The sequence below is a fragment of the Abramis brama genome, assembly GCF_963993115.1.
Source record: "Abramis brama genome assembly, chromosome: 3".
Taxonomy (NCBI): domain Eukaryota; kingdom Metazoa; phylum Chordata; class Actinopteri; order Cypriniformes; family Leuciscidae; genus Abramis; species Abramis brama.
Window position 1 is genome coordinate 42,105,528 of NC_139965.1, and position 16,727 is coordinate 42,122,254.

The 16,727-nt window shown below is 36.8% G+C and overlaps 1 protein-coding gene across 1 annotated transcript; it reads left to right on the forward strand.

Moving 5' to 3' along the window:
* The first annotated feature begins 1,130 nt into the window (after positions 1 to 1,130).
* On the forward strand, positions 1,131 to 15,587 carry htra3b (HtrA serine peptidase 3b). Its single transcript, XM_084109815.1, has 9 exons — positions 1,131 to 1,862; positions 6,778 to 6,877; positions 9,413 to 9,635; positions 9,740 to 9,934; positions 10,710 to 10,742; positions 11,040 to 11,154; positions 11,291 to 11,348; positions 11,447 to 11,542; positions 14,544 to 15,587. Exons 1-9 carry the CDS (start codon positions 1,448 to 1,450, stop codon positions 14,710 to 14,712), a joined length of 1,404 nt encoding a protein of 467 aa, XP_083965941.1. The 5' UTR covers positions 1,131 to 1,447; the 3' UTR covers positions 14,713 to 15,587.
* Positions 15,588 to 16,727: the final 1,140 nt, after the last annotated feature.

Below are 16,727 nucleotides of genomic sequence, written 5' to 3' on the forward strand. Positions count from 1 at the left end.
TTATAATTTTTCAATGTAAATTATTTAATTTGATTGGTAACAGCCAAATGTCTTATTATTTTAATTGAATATATTGATCAAATTTAAGAATTTGAAATGAAAGATGGAGCAAACATTTAATAAAATAAAACCTTATAAAAAAATAGTGTTTTCAAACAGTGATGTAATGAAACATTGACAATGTAAGTTTGAAGGGAGTAAAGCCTCTGTTTATGCTATTAAGGAAATGTAATTTTGCCAAAAGAAGAACTTTTATTTTAAACAAATGTTCATTTTTAATTAGCCAACTTCAGTGTGATACCATATTATCATGCTTAACACTGAGAATTTGAATAATTGTAATGTGATCAGATGCAGATATCTAAATCAAAGAATATGGGCGGTTTGCGGGTGGATTATTTATTTTTAACAGTGGATTCGGGTGACTCAGAGTGCACCAGATTAATGAATTTATCTTTAAAATGTACCAAAATTTCTTCCGGGGGGGCATGCCCCCGGACCCCCCTAGAGGTACCAAGCTCCACCCACAAAAATAATGTCGAAAACACATTAGGCTATATGTTGATCTATGAAAAATAACATTTAATTAACTTATTATTAAAATACATTATTAGGATTTTACTACCTCCGTCTCATTTTGAGCCAGGAAAAACCCTGTCATACAATAAGCCTTTATTTGTCTTTATTCCCATAAATCGCTTTTATAAATAATTCATTCATTCCTTTATATAAAAATACCCAATTTTAGTTTGGGCTAAAGCCCCGAATACCCACTGACCTTAGAACCGCCCCTGCATTTAAGTGGAGTTATTTTTCACAAGTGATGATTCGGACAACTCACTGTCTGATAGAACCGAGATGGCAGAAATGAAACGTAAATGAAACGTAGCTGGAAATATGTTTACGATCGTCTGACACTTTTTTCACATAAACACGTTTAACTTTAAATAAACCGCATAACCCTTTTCAGTCGAGAGTAAATTAATTTTAGTAGGCTACTGTTTATTGTTAACTTTGTTTTTGAGCTGCAAAAAGAATAGATGAATCGGTTCTCTGAAAAGAAATGAGTCGGACTTCCCACATGTGAATACTCAGCGATTTGGGGTAAACGAAATTCCCCGCCTCCTCTAGGGAGAAGAGAAAAGCAGACTTCAGTCGAGGATGTTGAGATGGTCGGCAGATGCAGAAGTAACAGCACCACACATCAAGAGGCTTCACACACTGCTTTAATCATATGCACGTGGAATATCAGATATACCACCAACTGATCAGCTTGGCTTGGATAAGAAATATTCCTCTTTCTGGGACAACATCTTCACACTGGTCTTTCAACTGAGTCTACAGGAACGCACACATCTAATCGGAAATTCGATTTTTGCTTTGGAAATCTGATGCGTAATGGTGATCTCCAGAGGGCTGTCTGAAAATTAATACGTTTTCATTTAAAATGCAGGTCATTCCGTTCGTTTCGGTAGTTTTTATTTACATTTTAAATGCTGTTGCGGATACTAAACTCAAGTGTCCGGAGCGCTGTGATGTGAGTAGGTGTCCGAGCCCGAGCTGTCCGAGCGGGTATGTGCCGGACCGCTGTAACTGCTGTCTGGTGTGCGCGCACGGAGAGGGCGAGCCGTGCGGCCGCAAGGACGATCTGCCCTGCGGGGACGGTCTGGAGTGCAAGCACCCGTCCGGAAAGAGACTGTCCAAAGGGGTCTGTCAGTGTAGGTACAGCAGTAAAGTGTGTGGCAGTGACGGAAACACGTACGGGAACATCTGCCAGCTGAAGGCCGTGAGCAGGAAAGCGCTGCAGCAGGGTCTGCCCGCGGTCACCAATGCGCACAAAGGACCCTGTAAAAACAATCAAGGTAAGTGATTTGTGTATAGCAAGATATTTAACATATATCAAAATTTGTGCTGAAAATGTAATCATTAATTAAATGGGATTTAACCCTACCACAATGAAATAAGTTTGTTCTACTAAATCGTAATAAACGAATGATAGTGGTAGCAAAAGTTAACCCAGGTACAGTTATTGTAAAAACGGTATTGTGGTACATTTTTGGTGAGATAAATATGGGATGACATTAGGTTACCTCTTCATCAGCTTCTAGAATGCCAAACACTTACATCATGTAGCAAATACAAGCCTATACCCCACCCACAAACACACACACACACACACACACACACACACACACACACACACACACACACAAGGCAATCTAAATGGGGGCATGCCATACATTTCTGGGTCATTCCACAAAAGTTTTTTTTTTTCCCACATTAACTTAGACATTCTTTGTTTGTATAAAACCTTGAATAAATGTATTTCTAAAAATCCCCATATATATTATATATAGTATATTAAAGGTGCAATGTGTGATATTTCTGAGGATCTATTGACAGAAATGCAATATAAGACCCATAACTATGTTTTCAGTGGTGTATAAAGACCTTACTTAATGAACCGTTATGTTTTTATTACCTTAGAATGAGTCATTTATATCTACATAACCGCGGGCACCCCCCTTAAATGAAGGTCGACATATCGTGACGTCATGTTTCTACCGTAGCCAACAGCGAACAAACAGCGCTACAGAGCGCGTTTCGTCACTAACTTGACTGAGAAGCAGCAGAGAAAGACGCAGCAGAATACTCAGGTTGTCCCTGACTCTGCAAACGTGGAGAAAAACATGCTGTCTGAACGACGCCTCGGACATCCTAACGTTAGCTATTTCCCCTTACCTAGCTGCTTTGATGCTCTTATCCATAGCTCTTATCTTATACTAACTAGCATGGAAACAGGCTATGGTAAAGTCAGTGAATAAAAGACTAACACAATGATGAACAAGTAAAAATAACAATCACAATAACGTGGTTTTACTGAATAATTAAGTAAATATAATATAATTTAATATAAAATATAATATAAAGAAACCTCATTGCTTGACTTGCTACTCTCTGCTGACTCAGACGACGACATCTTCCGATCCTACGTCGGATCCTACGTCGGCCACCGTAGCTTCTCCTTCGAGTTTGCAATTTGAAGGATAGGCAGTGAGTGACTAGCTGTTTGCAATTCGCAAATCTCACCACTAGATGCCGATAAAAATTACACACTGCACCTTTAATGTGTATCAAGGTTTGTGTCAAGTCATATTAAAGCAGCTTTACAGAAATAAACAGGAAAATAACTGTTTATACAACAGTTGGTTCTGGTTCTCGAATCTGATTGGTTAAGAGCCTTTTCCAGCCATGCCATATTCTATTATTAATGTTGCAAGCAGCTCTACAGAAGACAATATTGTCATTATTCAGCCTAATTTAGTTCAACGTTGATACAGTTCAGTTCAATAACAGTGTCAATATTGCAAATTTCTCCAATTATGAAACAAATTCGACTCCGCTATAAAGCAGCTCTACAGAAGACAATCATTGTTAGACTCAATTTAGTGCAATGTTGATTCAGTTCAGTTCAACAACTGTGTCAATGTTGCAAAGTTAATCAATTCTGAAATGACTTCATAGCAGCTCTACATAGTTTCATTATTCAGATCAATTTAGCTAATATTCTCATCCAATAGTATCAGTGCAGTTTACCTCAATTCTGGGGACAATTTGGTTAACACACACACACACTTTAAGGATTTCACAGAAGAGCAGCTAATATCTCCTTCATCAACACCATGATGACTGAGTCCACGGTGTTTTTGAGTCTTGTAATTCCTGCATTCAGAAGATACTCCATTGAGCTCCTCTAGCGGCCATCACATAGCATAACTCCACTGATAATCAGATGAGCCATCATGGGTGTTTTGACCAATGGGACTGTGACCTCAAACTTGACGTGCAAATGGCGGCTGCAGAGAAGTTCGGAAATAGTGCTCTGTAGACCAGGCATGATTTCCTCTGAGCTTCTCGGTGGAGGTTTGCCCTTTTGCTCTGATTTTAGATAAGACCTCAATACCAACACCCTTTAATTTATCATTAAAAGGAAACATCAAACTGCTTCCAGATCAGCAGTAAAACGTTATCTCTATGCTGACAGGAAGAGGGAGGAGGCACCTATTAGAAATGGTGCCACCTCTCTGGAGACACATTGAATTAAAAGGCTACTGATGGGGTGAAATTATGTGTATGAAGACAGATGACCTGGTCAGCTTTTTAGGTCTGTTAACTCCATAAACACAACAATAATTGAGCAAAACCAGGTTTCAAGGAGCCAAGCTGGTAACAATCATTCACCCATTAGTTACTGTTGGCCACTATAGTTTATATATTTGGGGCAAGCGGCAAAACTGTAAGCAAAAGAACCCGCAGAAATGCCTATTTGAAGAGAAGCAAATCATTACAGCATTAAAAGTCACATAAATTATAGTCTATCATTCTATGCAATTTAGGCTACTAGGTCTAAAACCTCAGAATAAAACTATTCCCCTTGCAATCATTGTATTAAGAAACCCACTTGCTCAGAAACAGATGCTGCCCAGATTGTGTGATCAGCTGCTCTTCTGATGTCTCGTCTCTTCACCATTTCAGACTGGAAAAAATGAACGAGGAAACCATTGAGACATTCATCTTTGGTTTATGCCTGGCTGACTTTGGGTTGAGTGGCGTTTTTCAATATTATATGTAATCGTCTAAATGAATTTGCACACGTTGCCAGTGGAAGTTGACTTACTTGGCAGTTGTGAAATCTTAGAGGTCACGGCTCCGTGATGCAGCCATACTGGAATGTGCTTTTATATGGGGTGTTGCATTTGATTAATGATTAGCAGTTGAGTGTAATTTTATTGAATGCTTCTTTTGGTTTCTCACAGCTTCAAAATGATAAAGTTTAAATACTTTCATCCAGAAAGCCAGTAATAAAGCTTTACATATATTATGTTATGTGGACAAAATATCTTTACGCATATATTAACCCACTACTATTAAAATGTTTGTGGGTCTGTAAGATTTTTTCTTTTTGAAAGAAATTATTATTTTATTCAGCAAGGATGTATTACATTAATCATATATGACAGTGAAGTGATTTACAAATGATGCTACAAAATAATTAAATATTAAGTAGTACAACCTTTTTCTGAGGAAGCTTGTGTCTGCTAAGGAAAAAAAAAATATATATATTTGTGACTTTTATATCACAATTCTGACCTTCTTTCCTCACATCTCGCAATTCAGATTTTTTTCTATAGCAATTGCGAGTTTATATCTCGTAATTCTGACCTTTTTCTCAGAAAAGCAAGTTTACATCTCGGAATTCTGACTTTTTTCTCAGAATTGTGAGATATTGTTACAAATATTCAGTTGTGTTTGTTCTTAATTTCGTTTTCGTGGACTTTTAGTTTGTATTCATTCTTTCCTGTGTCCCTTTGTTCTTTTCCCGCTTTTCTTGTGTTGTCATGGCTACTATGTCATTAGTTCGTTTAGTTCAACTGTGTTACATTAATTACCTCATTTGTCAGCCTTTCCTGTGTTTAGGGTCCGGACTCGTTTGCGTTAGCGTTTTTTTTTTTTTTTTTTTTTTTTTTGCGTTTGGGTCTGTTCTATGCTGTGGATTACTATTAAAGACTCGTGTTTGAACTTTATCCTTCCTCATCGTCTGTCTGTGTGATACTTGCTGACAGATATTACGAGTTATTAAGTCCAATTCTGAAGAAAGAAAACACTGTCTTTGTGAGTAAAAAAAATAACCTCAGAATTGTGAAATAAAGTCGCAATTCTGAGCAATAAAGTTAGACTTGCAAGATATAAACTCACAATTCTGACTTTTTTTTTCTCAATTCTGACTTTTCTTTTCATAATTATGAGCTATAATTTCGCAATGCGAGTGGGGAAAAAAAATATTGTCTGATAAAAAGTCGCAATTACCTTTTTTTTTTCAGTGGCAGAAACAAGCTTCCATAGACAAGCTTCCAAGCGCTCATGCACCCCCCCCCCCCCCCCCCCCCCCCTTTAAAACTCACTTTTGATCACAAAAATGACATTTTAAAATGATAAAACAGTAAAATATTAAAGTAAAAAAATATATATTACTGTTTTTATTGTATTTTTGATCAAATAAATGCAGCCTTGGAGCATTGTGGGTCATTTTTCGTTATTGTTTATGTATTAAACACATTTCTGGGGCTTGCAACAACTCTTAATTACAGCCTAAACAAAACTTTAATTAACAAAACATTAACTATTAATTAACAGAGACAGTGATCAAAGCTAAGTACAATGTCAGTGATAGCCATTAGGTGTGGTATTTAAAGTACTGAAGTACTAAACAAGGTTTTAAATAGTCTTGAGTCATTAATGACTTCAAATTTTAGGTTAGTAGGACAACAAGGGTGTGCACGCAAAGGAATGATGGTGGTGCCAACACGGCCAAGAGGAAACAGCAGTCAAGCGAAAAACCACCCTGATGTTGGCAGAAAATAACATGCCCTAATTACTGTATCTTTACACACTGAACACACTTCACTGCACACCCAACACAACTCAAGCATGCATGAGGATAAAACCCACCTAGTGATTTTAGACCCAATTATAGAGGAATATTTCCTGTGTTTGAAAAGACTTTCTCCAACTATCATCACAGTACAATCATCAACATACCATATTAATCTGCAGGAACGAATTTTCACACTCATGCCTGCTAATCATGCCCTCTTGAGCCAGAACAGGCTATTTGGGATTATAAAAAGACAGTAGCTGCATTATAAAATAAAACATGGTGCTGTTTTTTGACCATAGTGGGATTATTAACATGAGTAATTCTTTCTGCTAGTATAGGTCCCACACACCCCAACAGCCCGAGGTACAAATTCAACTTCATTGCTGACGTGGTGGAGAAGATCGCCCCTGCTGTGGTGCACATTGAGCTGTTCCTAAAGTAAGCCCGAACACTTGCAAACACTTTCATGGTGTGGCAGCCATCTGTAGAGTGCTTTAAAACTGTGGGGAAGTGAGGAAGGTTTTTGGCAAACACAGTGTGAGAGTCATTGCTGTCTGTAGTTTAAGCTCAACATATGCACTACTGCTTTTGCCAAGGCTATTCTTTTGTGAATGATGACAAAGAGTGTGGCGTGGAGAAATTGGGTAAACAAATGTTTTATATAGGCCCATATTTTTATATTATCTTAAAAAAATTATAGAAAATGGAAAAGAAGTGTATTTCATTGCATTGGATGTGCACTTGTAGTGTACTTCAAAAATTAAAAGCATATTTTTCAAAAATTTTACTTTCAGATAATATAATATGAACTCTTTCCCTGCCATTGACAGGAATTTCTGTCATTTAAGACACAACGCTTCCATGACATTGATCCATGTTTATCACTGTTATACGGTAGATACTGCAGATAAAAGCATTGTTAAATAACACGATCATCAACATTAAACGGCATATAAATCAAAACTGCCTTAAGTTATTGAATGAAATGTCGACCGAGGAAGAGGTAGGACTGTGCAAGCTTTGTGTTGATGGACGCGATCTACTTCATCTGTGTTTTGAGCTTCGTTCTGAATTTCATCCAGACTTGACAAAAGCGCAATTTTCTCAGCTTTTTGTTCAGAATGTTGCTTAATGAAACTTACCCACATTCAAGTGTTGAAAAAAAGAAGCATGAAGTTAGAATAAAATGAAAAAAAAAAAAAAAAAAAAAAAACTTTTTTGATATATTGCATGTTCATCTATGCATACTGGGGGTCATGAAAGTTTTGTGAAAATGGTCAAAAATGTTTTAAACGATTGCGGAGAAAAAGTTTATGAAATAAAAGGCCACTTAAGTATACTTCACTTCCATGTCAATGTTTCACACTTAAAGCAATAAGTACAATTTTAAAAAGAGCACTTTGTAACAATGTAAAAGCTTTACTTAAAAGTACATTTTAAAGCATTATGTTTTAATCTTTTGTCAGGTTTTAAAGGTCCCGTTCTTCGTGATCCCATGTTTCAAACTTTAGTTAGTGTGTGATGTTGTTGTAAGAGCATAAATAATATCTGTAAAATTATAAAGCTCAAAGTTCAATGCCAAGCGAGATATTTTATTTAACAGAAGTCGCCTACATCGAACGGCCCGTTTGGACTACATCCCTCTACTTCCTTCTTTAATGACGTCACTAGAACCGTTTTTTAACTAACCTCCGCCCACAGGAATGCTCCCTCAACTCTACCGAAATTCGTTTATGTACTTGCGCACTTTTTATAACTTACTGTGTTTACTCAGCTCTTATGGTGATTTTCTGAAGTAAAACTGACGCTTCATCTTTTGTGTGATGTACAATAAACTTTATTAAACTGATCAGTAAGTTATATGTTTGATCATCATTTGGACCTGGTCCGAAACAGCAGACTTGTAGGCTATTAATAAATAATGGATACATACAAGCAGATGACAAATACGTTATAATAACCGTAATTAAACTACTAAACTATACCTGTTCCATCTCTATACAGCACTCTGACTCTGTAGGCATTATTGTCCGACTCGAAATGAACACCGTTACTGAGAGTTTCTGATATTATCATCATTCCGTGAGATGAAATTGTCCTGAGAGACTGAGCGTGAGCTCATGAAACTCCGCCCCCTGGGTCGTCCAGCAGCAGCTTATTTGCATTTAAAGGGCACACACTAAAACAGCGCGTTTTTCTAAGCCCCAAAAAATGACAATTTAAACATGCTGTAAAAAATGATCTGTTGGGTATTTTGAGCTGAAACTTCACATACACACTCTGGGGACATCAGAGACTTATTTTACATCTTGTGAAAAGGGGCATAATACGGGACCTTTAAAGAATTACACTAATTTCAACATGTAAAGTACTTGATTACCAATGTGATGTACATGATGTAGTGTGTATTTCAATATTACATTTAAAGTTATTATATTTTAAATGTTATAAATTACAATTTCATCATTCCAAATGTGTAATTACAAATATATGTTAATACATGACACAAGTTACAACAGAAATGACATTAAAGTATATTTTAGTACATGCTTGTCAGTCCAGTACATTTTGCAGTACACTTTAAACATATTTCAAAAAGTAATTATGAAATTACATAAAGATGTACTTAAGTCATAAGTGCGTTGAAAAAAGCACTCTTAAGTTCAGCTAACTGCATTTATTATAAATTGAATTTATAATATATTTTCATTTAACTGCGATTAGCATGCACTTACGTTTCTAAAAACGTATATTCATAAATTATTTCTGTAATGAGTAGTACGAGTTAAAAGTATGCAAAACTGTACTTCTTTTGGAACAAATCAAAACCAAATTTAATACCAAAGACCAAAAAAACTTAATTGGAGTTTTACATACGTTTTTGAATCACTCTGAATGTTCAATGCAAAGTGTTTGGAACTAAATAGTGTGAATTTTGTCCGATGCCTTTATATGTTCACTTTTGCCCCCTAGCCACCCCCTCTTTGGTCGGACGGTTCCTCTATCCAGTGGTTCTGGTTTTGTAATGTCAGAGACTGGGCTGATCGTGACTAATGCTCATGTGGTGTCCAGCACCACAGCGGTTTCGGGTCATCAGCGACTCAAAGTACAGATGCGTGATGGAGATGTGCATGAGGCCACTATCAAGGACATCGACAAGAAGTCTGACATTGCCACTATCAAAATCAACACACAGGTAAGACAAAACTGCAAACTGTTTTTATTGCACTCAAAGAGCAATCTTTATCATACAGAAGTCAAAGTGTGTTTATTCACTACTTCCTACAACCCCTTTGGCAGAAAAAGTTGCCTGTTTTATTGCTGGGTCACTCTGCAGACCTGCGCCCGGGTGAGTTTGTGGTTGCTATCGGCAGCCCGTTTGCCCTGCAGAACACAGTGACCACAGGAATTGTCAGCACCGCACAGAGAGATGGGAAAGAACTGGGTCTCCATGACTCAGACATGGACTACATCCAGACTGATGCCATCATCAACGTAAGACACATAATAACCAGAATGATGCATGTTAAGAGTCTTACTGGGTGTTGCATAAGAAGTCTAGACAACTTCTGAAATTAATTTCTAAAATCACTTTGCATACAAGTAATGCTTACTAGTTATTAGTAATTGGTCCATATTATGGAAATGATGATAAGAGCTGTGTTAAATATTTTGAACATAACTTCAAGTATGGAGCAAAAATATAAATATATATATATAAAACCTTTTAAAACAGAAAACTATTATTCTATATCTTTAATCTATTAAAGTCACTCGTCACAATAACACTGTTATTTATTCTGCTGAACACAAATTAAGATATTTTGAAGAATGTCGGTAACCACACAGTTGATGGACCCCATTGACTTCCATAGTAGGAAAGAAAATACTAATGAAGTCAGTGGGGTTCGTCTGGGTTTTTACATTAGTTTACGTTTTGGATTTATATTTTTGTCCAAAGCCTGAATATTTATATATTCAGTACTTTTGGCATATATCTAACCCCATAGATAAGGTATTTCAAATAGTTTGAGCACCAATAATTAACATAGATTATTATTTCATTTGAACTTCTGAAAGTAGCAAATTTTGGAGTGATTTTAAAGTGGAAGTCAGATTTTTACTTTATTTTATGTTTTGGATTTATATTTTTGTTCAATACTTGAACATTTATGATCAGTGATTTTGGCACAAACCTAATCCCATATTGATACGGTATGTGTATAATCGTATGAAGACCAATAATAAACTTTTTTTCTTCTGTTTTCAGTATGGGAACTCAGGTGGACCACTCGTTAATTTGGTAATTATTTCATACTGTGACATTCTGTCAATGTTTAATCTCCCCCCTGTTTTCTTGTGGCATCTTGTGGAGCACAAAAGATGATTTTTAAAAAAAGAATATCCACTCTTTTCAATACAATTTTAATATTTCAGTCTGTACCTCAATAATTCACCTTTTGTGTCCCACAGAAGCAAAGACATGGCATGGAGTTTGAGTAAAATATGACATGTAGCATTTTCATTTTTAGGTCTCCTTTTAATACTCAAACACACTGATCTAGTATTTCATTTTTCTTCTTGATTTGTCTTCTCTAAGGATGGAGAGGTGATAGGAATCAACACCCTCAAGGTAGCTGCAGGAATCTCATTTGCCATTCCCTCAGACAGGATTACTCAATTCTTAAATGATTCATTGGGAAAGCAAAACAAAGGTACATGGGGCAGCTTTTGAACAAGGGAATTGGAAGGGGAGGTCAGAGTATGAATGATCTGATATTAAACATGTTTTATTTTTGAGAACCATTCTTGCTGGACTAAATGTGTTAAAACTTTTACATATTGTTTCAGAGACGAGATCAGTGAAGAAGCGTTTCATTGGAATCCGAATGCTCACCATCACAGAAGCGTGAGTGAACGCATGTAAATGAACTGAACAAATGAACTTTGCTGTTTAGTCGTGTGTGTGTGTGTGTGTGTGTGAGGCATTCTGTCTGTCTCCTACAGTCTCGTGGAAGAGCTGAAGCAGCAGAATCCAGATTTCCCTGATGTCAGCGGTGGGATCTACGTCCATGAGGTGGTTCCTCACTCCCCTGCTCAGAAGTAAGTATCAGCCAAACCAGATGATCTGTGGTCTTTCAGTTGTGGTTGTGCTTCAGAACTCCCAGCCAAGAAGTTTGATCTCTGCCTGTGCTCTGTGGATGACAAGACTAAAATCAAAAATAAATGTCAGATTTGTATTATACATGTTTATGCAATAAATCCACAGAAGCGATTATCATTAGCATTTCTATACATATTCTAAAATTATGATAAGCTTTGAAGAAGACATAAGAATGTTGAATAAATTCCTCCAAACATGACACTGTTATTCAATCTATTACACGACCCTCTGAGATATTTCCTAATATCTGCCGTCATCCATGGCGACACTGTAGCCTATTTCAGACACCACATCTGGGGCTACTTTTTTTTCTTTTTTTTTTATCACACTGCATACTTCCTCACTCTCCTTTCATAAAAAAGCAACTGGCTCCATCTTGCAGCTGATTGTAGTGAAAATGATTTAAAGCTGCCAACAAGTGACAAATGACAGACTGGAAGTCATTCATTACTAAAGGAGAGTTGTAAGGGAGCTGTGTGTAGTTTCAACCATTTGTGTATGAAGGATTTTTTTGGTGCTTTAAAATATTTAAACTTTTGTGGCAAGAATGTATACAGTGGCCCGACCCAATGTTATGTATTCAGACCCAGTTTATATTTAGTGTCTTTCACTGCTATGTAATCACATTTAGATAGATGTTTTTATATTGTACTTGTATTTGAAAAAGATGGTTACACTTTATTTGAAGGTGTCTGTGCTACAGTGTAATTATACATTTAAGTACTGAGTAATGTTAATTGACAACATGTACCTACTATGGGTTAGAGTTACGATAAGGGTTTGAACACAATGGGCCCTATCATACACCCGGCGCAATGCGGCACCAGGTACGACGCAAGTGTTTTTTGCTAGTTTCAGCCTGACGCAGTTTTCATTTTCACGTCCTGCTTGTTTCATGTTGTTTAAATAGCAAATGCAGTTGCGCCTATTTGTGCGCCCATGGGCGTGCTGGTCTGAAAACGAGGTGTGTTCTGGCGCATTGTTGGCGTGTTGCTATTTTGAGGCAACATAGACTGCGCCATTGGCCAACTGAAACCTGGTCTAAAGTCAATGGCGGAATATTTTTTTGTTATTTAAATGCGCCTATAGGTGGGTCCACAACGTGTGTACACTCTGCTTATTACACACACAGGGACGCGCAGCAACACACAAACTAGCCAAATATTAAAAATAAAAGGATTACAATGTAAAAGATTAATATTGTGTACATAAAGATATGGTGGAATCCGGCTTGTCCCGTAGATGGTCTGCTTGCGCACTTTAACCTTGCGTACGAGCAGATCCGCTTTTTCTCTGGAGACGCGTTCAGTTTTTCCACTTGCAGATTCCGCCATGTAAATAGCGAATCCGCCATGGCGTGAGCACAACTGGCTTTTAAAGGGAATGGGAGTTAGAGACTCTGATTGGTTTATTGCACGTTACACCAAAAACACACCCATTACTCATTAAGAGAATAGGGACAACCCTTTCAGACCATGCGCCGGGTGCGTCGACCATTTTTCCCATCATTAAACTAGCAAAAGTGGGTTCGGACACGCCCTAGGTGCACTTGCACCGTGCGCTTTAGACCATGTGCTTACATCATTAAAATAGGGCCAAATAAGTACATAGTACTTAACAATTCATTTTTTTTTGGGACGTAAGTGCATAGTAGTTAAAGACACCTTAAATAAAATGTGACCCCTATTTTGTTAAATTCCTGAATTAATTATTTTACAATTATTACGTAATTATTTACATTGATTAGCCCTATAGAACCCACTATACATTTTTTGAAACGTATTGGGCAGTCTTTTGTGTTGCGTGTGAATATACATTAATTATTCGTTTGATTTTCTAACATATGAATAAGCTGTTTTATAACCAATCTAAAAGTTCTATGCGAATGCCAATTGATTGAGGAAACTTTGGCCAGTTGTTTTGTACATTATAATTATTACAAACCGCTCCAAGACTTGGGTTGAAGATCCAAATGCAACTTTATTGGGACAATCCAGAATCGTAATCCATATAACGAGCAAAGGGTCAAAATCAAGGCAAACAATCCACATAAGCAACGTGTCAGAAAACACAGGCAAAAAGGGTCATCCAGAATACAGGCAGAGAATCAAAAAAACAAGACACAGGAAACCAGGATAATGCTCATAAATGCAGTGTAACAACACACAAGACTTCACAAAGAATGAGTAAAAACACAGAGCTGAAATAGGCAGGCATTAACAAGATAATGAGACACAGGTGGAAGTAAACAAACATAATGAGTCCAGGCAATGGGTTATGGGAATTGAAGTTCATGATGGGAAAGCAAGGGAGTCAGGAGGATGTAACAGTGTGTAACAGCGGATGTAACAGTAATGGACTTCTTTAAACTCTGGCTCGAAGATAAAATACAGGTCAATATATTAAAGTCCCCTTGTAGTCAATAATTGTATCCCTTAAAACTCATCTTTTATCATCAAAATGACATATTTAAATGTTTTTTTCCTTGAATTTTTTTCTCCATGCCTTAAAATAGCTTGATTGTAACTACACCTTTGCCTCATTTAGTATACGCAGTTCTATGAATATGCAAATTAGCCCCACCTCCACTCACTCACACCAGCTCAGAGATCCACTCGTTGATGATCACACGTTGATGTGACTGGTTGATGTGATTGGTTACAAGGTAGTTTGTGACGTCAGAAACACCAGCGATTTCAAACCGCAATTATGAGACTGACTTATGAATTTGCACAATAAAAAAAGCATATTAAAAACACCACATAGACATATAAACAACATTAAAAGCTTTATTTTCACCACAGGGGGACTTGAAATCATTTTAACTAAAATCAATATTTCATATTAACTGCCGCCGTTTATTTTGTGATAATGACCGACTGCTTTATTATACCGTAGGATACAACTGACAATTGTATAATTTCTCCAAATGTATTTCAGAGGGGGCATCAGAGACGGTGACATCATCGTTAAGTTAAATGGAGAGCCACTGATGACCACCAGCGAACTGAAGGAAGCGCTCAATCAAGACACGACTCTATTGCTGGAGGTGCGCAGAGGCAACGATGACCTGCTCTTCAACATTGAGCCTGACATCATCATGCAGTGATGTCATCAGTTCTCAGAATGTGAAGCATCAAACTTTCATCATGTCAGTCATGCGCTATCATGGCCAGAGGAATGTCTAACCATCCTTCTACGAAACACCAAGGACCTCTTAGCTGAGAGGAATCTAACCCTGAGCTTTCGCAATCTCAGTCAAGTCTGCCAAGAGATTTTATATGAAAAGCATTTCATAACAGCACGCTCTCTTTGAAGCAGGTTTGAAGTGGAGAATGATTTAGTTCATGGCAAATTTGAAAGCTTGCAGTACTGTATTTTGTAGAAGAAGACAATGCTGGTGATATCTTTGAAGTTTTGTACCTGAAACAGCCAAAAATGTAATATTAGAATATTTAATAAACAATATAAATGTACATAAATAACCACATAATCATACATAATAATACATACATAATTAATAATACATAAATGATAATAATGAATAAATAAACATAAATACTAATAAATTACATTAATGTTTTCTTACAAATATTAGTGTTATTTTTTAAATCGTATAGATGTGGATTATCTTAATAATACTTAAAATGTAATTCATTGCTGAAACTTCATTGTAGCACCAGTGGCAAGAATCAATTGCTGTGCAAGGTTTTTTTTTTTTTTTTCTTATATGACTGTCATGAAGAATGACATTTTTATATGGTCATCTTGTCCAATCAAATGTTGTGTGCTAGAGATCACAGTGAGATTTGTTCATGTAATCTGTTTAACAGTCTGTATATGCTCTATTCATGTCCCATGTTTGTCTAAAATGTCTACAGCATGTCATATGACTTGATTACCATGCTATTAAATATGCTCTTATTTTTGGTTCTCTTCAGCTGGATCTATGAACGTTGGACCTATGAAATAAAACTTTCTCAGAAAATAATCACTTGGTGATTGGTGGATGATAAAGTAAGCTACACTGTCAGAAATAGGGGTACAGTAAGAGTCCATTTCTGTCCCCCAAGGTACAATCTACACTAACGTACCCCATAGGGCTTATTATTGGACCTCAAGGTATATATATGTACCTTTTTGAGGGTCAAAAAGCATTAAAAGGTACATACAGTATATGTACCGTTTATTTTAAAGGTTAAGGTACAATATTGTACCCTTGAGGGTACAGCCCCAGTGACAAGCCATTGTACCGCTAAAGGTACAATTGTGTACTTTATTTTCTGAGAGTGTATGTGCTGGATTTCGAAAGAGCAGTCAGTTGAAAGTAATGTAAAGAAGAGCCTAAATCATATTATTTGAGATAGATACTATAAAAAAGGGAAAGTCTGTCAGATTGACTGATTCCTGATGTTTGGGTTGGAAATTCCAGAATACCCTTCAGAACTTTCCAGTACACAAAGCTTTTTCTCCAGTTCTCACAGTCAGGACAGGACCTGCGGATCACAAAATCCAGACATGACACGACTGCATATTTCAAGCTGTGTGTGATGATTTTACAGCTTTACCTTATTCATTAACGTAGGCCAGTCTCTTTGAAAAACACCGTTTCACAACATCTACATTTAACAACATCTTATGCTATTAAGATATAAGGTGCATCCCAATTCATGTACTTATGCATTATTATATGACATCTTGTAGTTGTGTGTTCACAACAAGAAAAAGTGCACTTCAAATACCCTGATTATTTAACCGAAAAATAATCGAACCGAAAAAACAAACAAAGTGTGGAATGTTGGACATTTCATGCAATCAACAGTCGCAGATTTCCTTAAGTAAGCAGTAACACAACTAAAGACTTGTGGGCTGAATATTATTGTTGACTATTCACCTTTTTCCGCCCCGCCCACTTTTAATACTTTGCGCTTACGCATTTTGTCATGGCCAGGACTCCCTGGGAGAAGAGTTACTCATCACTCAATGGGACTTTTCCTGGTTAAATAAAGGTTAAATAAAATGTTGGCATCCGACTTCCGCTAAACTAATACAGCACATCCGGTAGCTAGTTCAGTAGTTAGAAGATTGTTTATAGCTAGCCAAAACTTTAGCGAAATGACAAAT

Coding starts and splice junctions, on each gene's coding strand:
- htra3b (XM_084109815.1), top strand. CDS start 1,448: ATGCAGGTCATTCCGTTCGTTTCGGTAGTTTTTATTTACATTTTAAAT. Junction 1,863..6,777: donor ACCCTGTAAAAACAATCAAG/GTAAGTGATTTG, acceptor CTGCTAGTATAG/GTCCCACACACCCCAACAGC. Junction 9,935..10,709: donor AGACTGATGCCATCATCAAC/GTAAGACACATA, acceptor TTCTGTTTTCAG/TATGGGAACTCAGGTGGACC.